Genomic DNA, 14,415 nt, shown 5'->3' on the forward strand with positions numbered 1-14,415 from the left:
TCGTGGCACACTAGCCATCCACATGGAAATCTGTTATTGTGTTAGAACTGTAACATTTATTCCTTTATGTTTCCGTACCTTACGTGCCCTGACATGATCTCATTACCCTATCTTAGTGAAGACAAAAGACAGACATGTGTTAATGTCACATCTGGCGCTGTACCTATTTGTTGTTGTTGTTTTTTTTTTTTTTTGTTGTTGTCCTTGCATTAGCCATTACCTAGTAAGAAATTTGGTGTTTAACCTCTTTTTTCGCTGTAGATCTTCGATATATCTGATGGAAATAGTTAAATTGAGGTATTTTAAAGATCTGTACTCTACTAGACATCTTCTTGAGCTGCAGGGGACATTGACAAATTACCTTCCGTTGTCTGCGTTCTATGGTATAAATTCTAATTTTCTCTAACTATGCTGTTTACCACACACTTCTATATGTGCAAAGAGGGAAAGAAACTAGTTTACGTACTTTGAGCCTTAAATCTTAAAAGAAAACGTTACAACGACCTCTCTGTTGACCTACGGAACCTGGCACTGACGCTTGCTCGATTGCATAATACATTTACGTGAGGTTATGCGTTGCGCAACGCAAGTCGAGATCTTCGTAGAGCATAACTATTAGCTGGTTTCGAGTTTTCTCGCGAGAGAGATCCGATTGTGATACTTTCTTGTAACTGGACACGGTAGATGCTTCATTACTGCCCTGTAGAGTGAGAAAGAGTTGGATTTTTGCATCCCTAAAGATTTTTCTTTCAATATTGAAAGCGGACCTGCCAACAGAAATCAAATTTCTGGGAGGAGAGTATCAGCTCAACTCAAAAATACTTACGTCGAGCCTTGAAGAATGGGATTATCTGAATATAATTAATAATTACGAGTTTTTATGTGCTTGAACTTCATACCGGAGATGGGTCTAATTATGAGGTATCATTGTCGCTTAAGGTCTAACTAAGCAGTAAGTGAAAATACATCGGCGCAAATCCGCCTTGGATCTTGACAAACCTAAGTCATTAACGTTAAATCTAAGACAACAAGTCAAGGCCGATTTTTTTTTTCGATAATTTTTTTTTCCATGGGAAAAATCTGAGACGGTAAGTAAACGATCGTTTGGGAAATTTCCGAGACCTGAAAAATTTGCATTACTAAGTGGGTGTGAGCGAATTTCATTTAAAAAAAGCATTTTAAGCTCGCCTTTTGCTTTGACACAGATGCTGTCCGGTGAATTGCGCAGTTAGTGGTTGGTCAAGCTGGGGAAGTTGTGATGCTGCGTGTGGACAGTCCGGCAAGAGGATTCGAACTCGTTCAATCACAACGCAGCCTACCTGCTCAGGTACTGCATGCCCGTCTCTCCGAGAGTCTAAGTCTTGCCAAGGACCATGCTGCCCAAGAGATTGTACGGTTAGTGTCCAAAGTATTCTGTATAGCGTACCGATTCGCTTGTCTCAGGAGTAAATACTAGGGACCTTAAGCATCCACGACCGCGACGGCAACGAGGACGTGGAAAAACAAGAGATCTAATTGACAGAACAATAGGTCAGCACGTGCATTTTGAAACTTTGTACATTTCTTAGCCGTCCTATGCAAAACAACAACGTGAAATCGCCAAAATTTGCGTCGTCTGCGAACCGAAACCGCGACGGGAAATTATTTTAATTTCCATTTGGAACGCAACGCTACTTTTATACATCATGCTGAAGTTGAGCTCTGGCGCCCGTATGAGACAGTAAGCTCATGCAGCCATTTTTGAAATTCTAACTAAGAGTAGAAATTCATTTTTTAATCGAAGTCTTCCTTGGCGTTGCCGTCCTGACTGTTTAAACACGAAGGCGCGCTATAAAAGGAGCCTTAGGTCCTACTGGACCATTTGTCAATCAACAGTCGTGTGATGTAGAACTCTTAGAGTCAAGTCAGCTTGAGCTACAGCTACTCCAACGCAGTGAACAGCGGGCGCATTCCTCAAAATTGTTTTATGTCTACATCACAATACGAGAATTTTGAGATTTGTATTTCCTTTCTCCAATGGAAACTGTCTTTATTTGTGGCGGTAAATTTGAGATCGAAGTAGGTGGTTCGCACGTTACCTCATGCCACCATGCTGGTGGAAGTAAACAATAGATATCTCATTAGCTCTTTTTGTTCGTCTACCAGCATTTGAATTTGACCCGCACACGTCAACGGTGAGTGACAAATGAGCCTAGGTCTTCCTAAGGAAGACTTCCTTATATAGCGCGCTTTCGTGTTTAAGGTCTCTAATACTGGTGATGAAAAAAAGAACAAAAAAGGCATCTCCTTTTAAAGTGATTTTTCTCAAATTTGGATTCAATTCTGAGAGTTACGAAGTAAGCAGCAAATAATACAAGGTGTACATATGCATTTGTAAACTTAATTTCAGTCATCGTTACTTTGTTGCCGGTAGTTTCAAGCATTTATTAATGAAAGACTGAACCACGCAAACAAATTTGCTGAGAAGCATGCTATTTATATAGCATGCTGATATATGCTGATGAAATTTGCTGAGAAGCATGCTATTTATATAGCATGCTTTATATGCTGATGCTAGGATTGGGGAGAACACATATGGTTACCCCGAACGATCCCACATTTGTGGTATCGTCTAAGCCATGCCAGAGTGCTCTGACTTGGAAAGCCTAGTGAGCTATGCGCAATGCTAGCGGCAATGACTCACCCCACAGTGCTAAATTTGGACATGAAAGCAGAGCTTTGTATACCAAAGAGCTATATCTAACTGCAGACAGTACCGTTTCGGCCTTCTGGGCCTCATCGGCGCAGTTTTTTTTATGTTTAAGGCGGACGGCCAGGCTCCTGTGAGGGCGGTGCAATGCCTGCCGACCTAAATGTCTAATCCAAACCCGCCGCCAGAGTGCAAGGGCTTGAGGGTTGGGACCGCCATAAACGGAGGGCCCACCAGGACGCCAAACTCGCTGGGGGATCGAACCCCACCTCCCAGGTTAATCACACACTTTCAAAGATTAAACTCCCATGCTCAGATTAGTGATAATGGTTAGTCAAAGCACCAAAATACCACACTCACGCATACCCGCTGACACACTTACCTACAACAGTAGGGACAAAAGCAAACAAAAACATGGACAAAACATGAATAGAACAGAACCACTGTGCAGTACACCAATGAAGGAGACCCGGCAGTTTTTTTTATGTTTAAGGCGGACGGCCAGGCTCCCGTGAGGGCGGTGCAATGCCTGCCGACCTAAATGTCTAATCCAAACCCGCCGCCAGAGTGCAAGGGCTTGAGGGTTGGGACCGCCATAAACGGAGGGCCCACCAGGACGCCAAACTCGCTGGGGGATTGAACCCCACCTCCCAGGTTAATCACACACTTTCAAAGATTAAACTCCCATGCTCAGATTAGTGATAATGGTTAGTCAAAGCACCAAAATACCACACTCACGCATACCCGCTGACACACTTACCTACCACAGTAGGGACAAAAGCAAACAAAAACATGGACAAAACATGAATAGAACAGAACCACTGTGCAGTACACCAATGAAGGAGACCCGGCAGTGCTGATGCTAGGATGGGGGAGAACCCATATGGTTACCCCGAACGATCCCACATTTGTGGTATCGTCTAAGCCATGCCAGAGTGCTCTAACTTAAAAAGCCTAGTGAGCTATGCGCAATGCTAGCGGCAATGACTCACCCCACAGTGCTCAATTTGGACATGAAAGCAGAGCTTCGTATGCTTTTTTAAAATCATTAGGTCACTAACTGGTCTAGTTGGGGGAAGTGTACAGCTCCGCCAGGGAGGTGTTCTGTTAACAGTGGTACAAAGACAAGATCTCGTAGAGTTTCTAGATATCCGAGCTGTAGTGGAAAATCCTGCCCATCCTTAAGCGAACAGAGCCGATGCACACCTGTTCCTATCTCTTGCAAGGTAGTCTTATTTTTGTTATTGTTGTTGTTGTTGTTTGTTTGTACTTTTTGGTTTTGTTTGCGTGCAGTTTCTCAATTCTTTTGTTATGTTTGGTTTCTTTCTGTTTTGTTTGTTAACGTCTTTTTGGCCCTTTTCAGTCTAAGATTTAATCTCTCAGAAATTTGTAATTATTTGTTTGATCAGAAATTTTGATATGATCAAAACTCCTTTTTACACTCACTGTATCATCAGATGAGCCCTTGGAGTTCATGGAGACCTTGTGTCGCACTTAATGGAAAATGCGGGAGAGGCTCTCAGTACCAGACACGTACTGTGGCGAGACAGCCTTACTGCAGCGCGGCGTGTCCGTCAACCAGGCAAACACGTTCGTGCACGCATAGTTGTTGCCCTGTTGATTGTGCGGTGTCCCAGTGGACTCGATGGAGTGCTTGCTCAACAACATGCGGAATAGGTAGGTGGCACACGTTTACATCAGATAACTTAATTAAGCACTTGAAATGAAATAAAGAACAATATTATGACTTGCAGATGATATGCAAAGTAAACAAACTGTCTTCGCAGCAATGAAAGTAAAGAACACTGAAATAATTTAAGTTTTGACTGAGCATTATGCTGGGATCAAAGCAAATTTAAGATGGTTTTTTTGTCCAGTGGCTTCGTGGCTCAGTTGGGAGAAGTGCTAAACGAGGATCTGAGAGGCACGTCTTTCAGTCCTGTTTAAGCTTGAATTTTACAGGTTTCTTTTCTGCAATTGCTTTTACTCCAACTTTCTTGTGAATATCTTTTCTAAAATTTTTAGGACTTGAAACGTTTGTTACCCAAGGGTGTCACCTTGAAGAGAATCTTCTTACTTGCGTGCATTTTATTAAAAACACACAAAAAAAGTCAAAATACAATATCATTGCTTCATTAGAGAGATTATAACATTAGCGTAAAAAGGGTAAACGGTTAAGATTTTCCATCAGCCTGTTATTTCTTTTTTCTTTTTTAAGGTTCAAGGACCAGAACACGAAACATAAATACTCAGCCTTCTTGTGGTGGTAAATCTTGCCCAGCACTGAAAGACACAACATCTTGCTCGCACTACAACAACCGTGACTGCGTGATGTCCAGTTGGACAGCCTGGTCACCCTGCAGTAATGGCTGTGGAAGCGGTACTTCCACTCGAACACGCACTGTCGTCACGACAGCGTTATGCCGCGGGAAAGCATGCGGAGCGAGATCAGAAAGTAAACGTTGCACTGACTTCCGAGACAACAGAGACTGTGTGGTAAGTTACCCTACCATGGCTATGTTTTGTAAGGATGTATTGTCGTTTAGAAATCTTAGATTTGAATAAAAATTACTGCAGAATATATATGTTCATGGTATGGACAATCACTTGTTCTGCAAGGAAGGAAGTATTTCATTAATGAACATACGTTACGTAGTCATTAGAGAACGGTAGTTCGCCGGAACTCTTCAGTACATATTTCTTCCTCTCTCCCTACTACCTCTCTCCCGGCCCACTCTACTAGAAAAATTAAAAAAACAATGGCGGTCTCAAAATCCACAAAGACGTACTGTATTTCCTTCAAGTTACCAGATAGTAAGCTTGGCATCCGCTTTACAGACTGTATGCGGGACTGACATATTCTGTAAAAGGACATTCCTTCCGTACAACTTCTCACATTGTCTTTGTGGAATTTCACATAATTCATTTAGGCGTATAATACTGTTTTAGGTGAACTCTTGGGGCTCGTGGGGAGCCTGCAGTGAAAAGTGTGCTGTTGGATTGAAACAAAGGACGAGGACTGTAAAGATTTCTAAAAGGTGTCAAGGCCGAGATTGCCCAGTTCTACAGGTACGTTTTCTCGAGAAAAAAAAAAAAACGCTTGTCTCTCACCCTTCTGTGAGGGATAGTTTGACTGGTGTCAAATACTCTTGCTCCATACTGACATCACATAAACCCGAACAACGGCATCAATTTAGCAGAAAAATTAAGGCTTGCTCAGGCTCTTCTAACCGTAATGATGCAGTAGTAGGTACCTCTTAGTGGGTTCGTGCGATTTTCGCGAACCCTCCGGTTTTACGGTCTTTCTTTTTTGGAATGTTTATACGATTTTATTTCATTGTGAGAAAATAATGGACCCAAATCGAAGAAGGGCCTTTTGCTATTATTGTTCTTTCTCTCCGCTGCCAAGCTCAACCTCTTTAATTTTCAATTATACCCATCATTCATCGCCAGTCTTTTCCTTAGGTTCGTTCAGACACCCACATGGTGAGTAACTAATCATTTATAATGTCGTCTTCGCCTTTTGCAGAATACTACTCAGTGTGGAACGCCAAACAATGGTTGCCAACACAAGTGCAGCAATGGTGGCTGTTCATGCAACAATGGTTACTATCTGGCTTCGGATAAGAAGAACTGCATCGCTAAAGATTGCAGGATGCCCAAACCGTCATACTGCGCCCCAGGTAAATTTATAAGCACGAAGTCATAAACTTTGTTCTACAAAAAAAAGTCGTGGGTGTACGGTAGGCGTAGACATAACGATTTATAAATGTAGGTGTAAATTAAAGCTGGATTTTCCTCAACACTCACATTCCCATCCGGAATGAATTGAGACATAAATTTTTTGACAGTTTTGTTACTTTGTCAATGTCAGTGTAATACTAAGCAGGCAGTAGATGAAAATAAAGAAAAGTATCAACGAGTGGATTATTAATGGATCCGATACCAAATTCTCTGAACTAACATCATGAGAAATTAAAGTAAGACAGCAAGGAGAATTACTAACCAGATACGAGATTGAAAGGGATAAGTCAGTCGTAGTGTATATCAATATAATTTGGATATATCAACAAAGTTGAAATGGTAAATTGGCCACCGCAACGATTACAAAAGCTGACGTTTCGAGCGTTAGCCCTTCGTCGGAGCGAACTCCTGCCGACGCAGCCCCAAACAGTTTCTTTCGAAACTATCAGCCTTTATTCGTAGTGTATATCGTTATCTTTCATCTTTCAAGGGTTGAAAACTTCATGTTCAGATTGTTAATTGTTTCTTTCAAAACATTTTGCCTACTTTAAACCTTTAAACTTTAAACTTTAATAATAAATACTCCCAAAAAAGGTTTTTCAGTACCTATTTACAAATATGAATGCTAACTATATCTGACAAGCTATTGTTAAATTCTAAATTCTAACTGTCACTCGATCATTCATTCATGGCAAGTTTCAGGACTTTCTTAAAGGCCTTTAAAGATAGAACGTTTCTGAGGTCTTCGTCTAACATGTTCCACAGAGATACAGCTCTATAGGCAAAGGACCCTTGGCCGGTAGCTGATCTGAATAATTTGCCTACGTTGTTTTGAGCAGGTGTTCTCACTGGAGGGCCCAACAACTCATTTAAAATCGATTTTTACTGTTTATTTAACCGATCATAAAAATATTTAACTCCTTTTATTGAACAACAGCTGGCGCCTTAACTTTTTTTCCTGAGGACCTAGAGCGTACACTCACATCCTGACCAGTGATCTTACACAAATTCATTTGGCTTTTCCGGAGATCTCTCAGTTTAGAATCTTAATTACCAGGTCCTGTTTCTATTTACTTTGCGTGATCTTCTTTTCATTGTTTTCTTGTGTAGGTGAAAAAGTATATGTTTTACAGGCTTTTGTCATACGTGTGTTCGTTACGAATTTGTAATGATAAGGTTCTCGGTTTTTTCTTTTACACACTTAGATAAAAATAAAGTGTTGAGACTTTGTCGCGGTGGACATTAAGCTGTTGACGAGTAAATTTTACTTCAATCAAAAATAGTTTGACTTTGACGATGTCGTAAAAAGACGTTTCTTTCTTTTGACGATCATTCAATTTTCAAAATTACCTGGCAATAGATAGCGGTGGGGAGTATATTAATCTAAAATTTGAGTTCTATGCTTTTCTTCTTTGATCATTGAAATTGTAAATGTTTGTTCGTATGTTTATTTATGGTTCCTGGATATGAACCTTTCACATGTTGATATAAACCAAACGAATTAGATAGAAGGTGTTTATTGCTAGGCGTGCTTCGTCCGTTCGCCCGCAGACCTTGAACTTTTAGGTTCAATTTTTTGGAATATTAATACAAGCAGCGAACTAGAGCCACAGTAATAAGTGCTGTGATCGTACTACAATTATCAAGATATCGTTGTCAGTTCTCCCCTCTAGCTGCTTCACATTTACTTGTACATTTGTTATGAGAATTTGGTGTTAGATCAAGATAACAACTACCTGATAAGCTTGAGTATTCTAATTACCCATTTGCTGGATAATGTCTGCATATTATAAAAGAATTTGCATGTTAATCACTTCTGGAAGTTAAAAGGTTAAGGTAGCTCTCGCTGGCATTTAGTTCCTCCTTACAAAACGCTGAAATATTTACATCTTTCCAAACCACTACTGTGTTGTCGAAGTACTCGTCGCGGAGCAACGAAAGGCAGAATTTATTACCTGATAAAATCCAAAATTGTTCTCTCCATTTGTACCGCCATTTGGTTGGAGATCTAAGTCGCACCTCACATCAGTCTTGGTATTTATCAAATACGGTACAGTTGAAGGGTCAACCACTGTAGCAGCAGTGCAGTTAATGTACTGATTTCCTCGAATGTTGATGAACTCGTACAACTTGCAACTCAGAGAGCGTTCAGTTGATGGGTACAGGGGGTCATAGTTGGAAAGTGACGCACGAAAGTAATCCCGGAATTCAATGCCAGTTGTTGGAAATTCACAAGTTGCCCGCCACTGAGTGGAGTGCTCGCGAACTGTTTGCATGTTGACTTTCGAAAGACGGTAACTCGATCAATTTCCATTCACGGCGTAATCGTCTTGCAAAGATTTTGTGCTAAACATGTCCGTATCTCTCCGATTTCGGCGTTTTTCAAGCGAGTAGCTTTGCACAAGGGTCCAAGCTGCTCCCGGCTCCGAACCAAAATCACAATAAACGTGTAGAATGTTTTTAGCCCCGTTTAGTATTTGATACACTCCGTTTTCGTGTTTCCCAGACAACATGATATCGTGACAGGATCGCATAGTCTTTTGACATCTGTGACCACTATAACCAGGCAGACACTCGCACTTGTGCCTTCTGGCCGTGACGTCACATATTTCGCGACATGTGCCATTTTTTTCGCATGGGCTGAAAGCGCGATGTAGAACAGTGTTTGGTTAATCAGGGTTTTGGTCTTAAACGGATTATTCTTAAAGGAAAATGATAAAAAATTGAATTGATGCAGTATAGAGGAATTACTTGTCCGTAAGCAATTGCTTCTCAAACAGGTTTGATGTCGCCCTCGTACGCCTAAAAACTTAAACACTTACTTGTAAGAAGTTTTAAACTGACCATTTATGGATTGCAAGCGTCTTTACTTCGCTAAATCGTTAGATTAGGAAAAAGCCTAACGTATTCACTTTTAAGGTCAGGACTAAAGATCAACAGGTTATGAGAATTGTACCGTTAAAAATAGACATTTTGTAATGTGACAAAAATGGAAGTAAAAAAGTATTGGGAAGGTTTCAGACGATCTGTTCCATCTCATCGCTTCAACTAGATGTAGTCTTTACAAGTATATATTGGATCTTTAGATTGGTTTGCTCTTAATTAATTTTCAAGTTTCGCTTAACTCTCTCGTTCAGGCGAATAAGACATCGCTGCAATTCACTGAGGGAATTCTATAATTCCGCGTTTGTAACTTCATAATTTTCGATGTATAGTGAAAACAAAGTGAACCTTCTTAAGGTAGCTCCGAACTATCTCGTAATACCTCCAACCCGACATGACTAGTAGGGATTCAGGATTTGTGTATGGAGCAGCCTTGTTAAGCTTACAGTTTTCTGTTTCCTCACTATTCTCCTTGAAATTTTCTGATGAACACTGGCAGTTTTCGGCGCATTTTAGAAAGCAGCTGTAAAGGTTGCTTGTCGAGTGTCTTGAAAGAGAATGGCCGAAGATGCCATAGCTATCCCTGTTACGAAATCCATCTTTTGAACTTGGCAATTTTATCTGCTCACAGTCGTCGTCGTCAGAGCAATGTGTAGTGACAGACGAGATAAGGAAGAAAAATATCAGGTTCATTTGTGGTGATTCCACTGTCTAGTAAGTTGACTCCTATGCGATCGCTAATCGCGAAGCTCTTTTAAGGTGCGTCCTTTTCACGGCCTTTTAAATTCCCATCACGCAGTTGGTGACTCTAAGGGATGGCAAATTGGTGATTGCCATGGAAATTGCAGTCGAGGACAGTTTAGCTTTGCGTCAGGCGAGCCTTCTCATACTGATTTAGCTTCTGTGCAGAACCCAATATTCTGAGGCATATGAGAAGTCGCACCTAAAACCAGATAGGGCTGTGGAAAACAATTTTCAACAAACTTTCGATCTCGTTTGAAACTGATCTTGAAAGGCTTAAGTGATATCCATTATTGATATTATTTCGCAAGAATACTTGGTGGGCATCGTTAATTATTGACGTGCGTATGTTACTCTTCGCGATCGCCACGGTAATTTTATCAACTGCCAGTCCCTTTTCATTACTGATTTTCTGCTGTAGAGGTACTTTGAACACTTGCCGTGAAATTCATTAACTTCTTGTCAGAGTTGATGGTGACAATTTCAAAAGATGTATTCTTCCCTCAATTTTGTCGTGCTGTTGGTTCATTTGTTTTCTTTGTTTTTATTTTATTTAATTTTTTCCATAGAATTTCTTCTACTTGATTGAAAGCAGGAGGGTTTTCTTTACCTTATGAAGAAAGAACGTGTTTCGGGAGTGTACGTTAATTCTTATCGTGCAGGTCTATAACCAGAAAAAAGAAATTATTACTTTGTTTCTTGACGAAGTGCTGGCGAAAAAAAGCCTCAAACTTACGACTAAATTGGAAATTTGGAAGGGAGGGCTTCTCTTATTCGAATTGTTCTCAAATGTTTCAGAACATTTACGCATAACAAAAGTGGCTCAAACTTAATCATTCATTCAACATGAAACAATGCTGCGTTAATAATTATAGTAAAAAATCTCTGAGTAAAGTGTATGCTATAATCTTTTCACTCCCAACATCTGATTCGTAGTTCTCTTCTCCAGCCGTTATATATTTCCTTGTAAATAAGTTGAGATAATTTCGTGTTACATCAAGCAACATTTTAGCTCAAATGTTTGTCTGATCTCAATTGAAAATGCATTGGCATTGAAAGGAAAAATTGTACTGGGTGTTGCTCACTTGAAGGTTTTATCTTGTAGGCACTGCTCTCGGAAGCACTTGCAAGCATGCCCTTGTCGCGTGCCCTGGAGGCAAGACCACTTATCCTGTCACATGCTCGCTAGGATGTCCTAAGCATTATTCCATAAAAGGAGCATCTACCGTCACGTGTCAGACATCAGGACAGTGGTCTTCATATGCTACGTCATACTGCCAACGTAATAATAATCCACCTTCGCAGGTCAGTGCTAAAAATTCAAAGAAAACGTGGTGGGGAGGGGGGAGGGGGAGGGGGGAGAGAAGAGAATCGAGCATTACCAATCGGATACTCCCCTCTTAGTAACGAGCAATTTATCAAAGTGTCAGGTCATATGCTAGAGACTTATTGGCTTGCTGTTTAGCAAGCTGAACTCCGGGTCTAGGGTCAAGTTTCGATCCCTGTTAAGCTTCACTGCGTTGTGTTCTCAGGTAAGACACATCACTCTCAAAGAGCTTCCCTTTAGCCCGGGGTAGTATAAATTGGTAATTTGGTTACATCAACCAAGTTGAAATTGTAAATTGGCCACCGTAACGAGTTAAGAATCTGACGTTTCGAACGTTAGCCCTTTGTCAGAGCGAATGGCGAAGGGCTAACGCTTGAAACGTCAGCTTTTTAACTCGTTACGGTGGCCAATTTACAATTTCAACTTAGTTGACATAACCAAATGACCTTGTTACCCCCACCGACGCAGCACCTCAGTTTCTTTAGAAACTTTCAGCCTTTATTCGTTGGTATAAATTGGTTCAGGCAAACTGTCTTAGAAACATGATGAAATGCCATCCAGGTGAAGTAACAACAGTCTAATGGGACTAATACTTTGTAAAGATAGGCAAAAGCTACGGAAGAAATGGGTTTAACTAGGAAAGAGGTGGGGAAGAAATACTGTTTAAAAGTGATGTTACAGAAGTGCAGCAAAAACCACCGCAAACTTGCACGTGTTTAATGGACTCCTGTGCCAAACCATCTGATTTCGCTTTTAACCATTAATGGCCTCTCTTGCTTTTGCACAGTTGCAAAGCGTTTAGCCATAGCAAAATAAAAAAAACTCTCTTGGACACAATTTGACGCAAGTGATCGAATCTCTTAGCCATTTTTCTAACTCCGCTGTAAATTTGTAGATGAGCAATATACAGCAGATGTAATATAGGGCAGATGTGGCACTTAAGGCGTTTGTTATGGGAGGAGGGCGACTTAAATGTTGCAAAGATCATTTTTATCACGTGGCCAGCTAAATGAGACTCGTCAAAGTGGCATTTGCTTTATATTTGCGCCATATTTGTCAACCATGCCTTTTTTTCGTCCAGTGTGAATGACAATAATGTGATCATGATGGGAAGTTTGTGCGGATTTTCTAGATTGTTCTGTCGGGATCTGCAACCATACAAGAAAACAAACCACGTGGTACAAAAGTTGGAACGTTTTCTTCTGTGGATTCCAACAACAAAGACCGGCATACGTACAGCATCATTAGTGGAGGGAGTGAAAAATTTGAGCTGCGTGGAGCAGATCTCTACACTTTGGTAGTGTTTGATTACGAATCCTCACCGAACCGGTAAGTGTGTATCCTGAATAAAAATTGGCGTAATTTGTTTGGGAACCCTTTTGCAGTTAACGTTCACTTGATCCAAGGTCTACCTCGCTGGATGAAAAAGAAAAAACGCAATGACAGATTTTTTGGGTGTTCCAGTGGAGGGGCCGGGACGTTTCCTGACTAATGTAAATGAAAACAACCATATTTAACGGCTACGTTCTTTTTTCTGTAGGTTTTCTCTCACAATAAGAAGTACAGACAATGGAAGTCCACCGCTGAAGCTCGATAAAATATTTATAATTTCTGTAGCGGATGTGAACGAGAAACCAACAGGCATTCAGGTAAAGACTGTTACACAAGAAATGAATGAGGAGGAATTTACTATGCAATCGGCATATAGTTAGTTATATAACCCTGCTATACAAAGTTAAGCGTAGAATTAATCACCTTGACCATTATAATGTGGTAAATGACAGGTTAAAACCATAGGGTACCCACTAACGCGACAATAGCGGTAACATTAGGTCTTTGCCAAGAAAAAATGATCAAACATGAAGTCAGCCACCAACTGCTAGTGGCCATGAGAAGCTTTGTCGGCTATTTTAGGCCTGCTTAACATGGTGTAGCCAAGTCACAAATAAGAGAATATTCCTCAAGTATAATTTAAAAGTATCTTAAGTCTCCCATAGTATGCTGCGCCACATATGACATCAGACTTGTGTCAGGAACAGTCGGTTTCTTTGTTGTTATAAGCCTCTTCATTAAAGCAAAGGCTAGTCTACAACCGTTTATTTGAAAAAAAAGAAAAAACAAGGGTCACTGCCCACTAATGATCACATGAAAGGAAAGGCACCGAAATTTCCTTTAAAAAGCGAGGCCGGAAGGATTTTAAATACCGGCTGTTTTATCCTAACTTAGACGCTATTTAAGGCAAACACATTATTTCTAAGTCTCTTCTGAGAGCATTTCAACTTCATTAACTTTTTAAATCGAAAAATTATTATTGTATTGAATTATTAATTTTCTCTGCTCTTCAGTTGTCAGGCAACGCCGTGGATGAGAATAGCGACGTAGACACAGTAGTAGGCATGCTCAGCACCGCAGACCTTGATAAAGGACAGACATACAGTTACAGTTTGTTGGACAGCGCTGGAGGAAGGTTTAAAATTCAAGGGAACTTCTTGAAGGTAAGAAAACTGTATAATAGACTATTCTGCTTACTCCGTCTCAATCTACGATGGTGGAAGTTGTCAAATTTCTTCCCGTTGTGTCATGGAAAATTTCATAGTTAAGCTGAAGGACCGTAAGCGGTTAGCAGGATACGGCTTATCTGGGTGAAAAATTGTAGGAGTATGAGATATTTAAATAGAGATTCCGGGATTTCGAACTAGAATTACAGGCATACAAACCAAAGGAATGAACAACAAGATATAGGACATTTAAGCCACAAAATTAATAATTAATAGGTTACGGGATAGTCAGGCCCCCCTCCCTCACATCCCTCACCCCCGTCCCCCTTCCCCCGTCCCGTTAATGGGGCCTCAGGGTTTGAAACTTTCCCATAGAGTGCAGATTTCTCGCTGGAAAACATGTGAGGGAGACCCAAAATGAAAGGTTTAAGAGCAACAAGGCTTCTTGCCCACCTGATTCTTTGCAGCAATGGCTGCTTTAAGCACCGGAACTGTTCGCAACTCTTTTATTTCACTTCACCAACACTCGAGAA

The 14,415-nt window shown here is 40.7% G+C and overlaps 1 protein-coding gene across 4 annotated transcripts in view; it reads left to right on the plus strand.

Annotated features, from left to right (window-relative positions):
* Nucleotides 1-14,415, plus strand: part of LOC148733550 (protocadherin Fat 4-like) — a 52,899-nt gene that overhangs the window by 14,063 nt on the left and 24,421 nt on the right. For all 4 annotated transcript variants that reach the window (XM_088757221.1, XM_088757219.1, XM_088757220.1 and 1 more), the window contains exons 2-11: nucleotides 1,206-1,395; nucleotides 3,742-3,915; nucleotides 4,147-4,366; nucleotides 4,908-5,185; nucleotides 5,639-5,758; nucleotides 6,219-6,372; nucleotides 11,163-11,362; nucleotides 12,517-12,713; nucleotides 12,925-13,033; nucleotides 13,730-13,879. In XM_088757221.1, coding sequence (XP_088613347.1) covers nucleotides 1,206-1,395; nucleotides 3,742-3,915; nucleotides 4,147-4,366; nucleotides 4,908-5,185; nucleotides 5,639-5,758; nucleotides 6,219-6,372; nucleotides 11,163-11,362; nucleotides 12,517-12,713; nucleotides 12,925-13,033; nucleotides 13,730-13,879 — 1,792 coding nt within the window. The remainder of the gene's footprint in view (nucleotides 1-1,205; nucleotides 1,396-3,741; nucleotides 3,916-4,146; nucleotides 4,367-4,907; nucleotides 5,186-5,638; nucleotides 5,759-6,218; nucleotides 6,373-11,162; nucleotides 11,363-12,516; nucleotides 12,714-12,924; nucleotides 13,034-13,729; nucleotides 13,880-14,415) is intronic.

Source organism: Stylophora pistillata, chromosome 4 (assembly GCF_964205215.1).
Source record: "Stylophora pistillata chromosome 4, jaStyPist1.2, whole genome shotgun sequence".
Lineage (NCBI taxonomy): Eukaryota > Metazoa > Cnidaria > Anthozoa > Scleractinia > Pocilloporidae > Stylophora > Stylophora pistillata.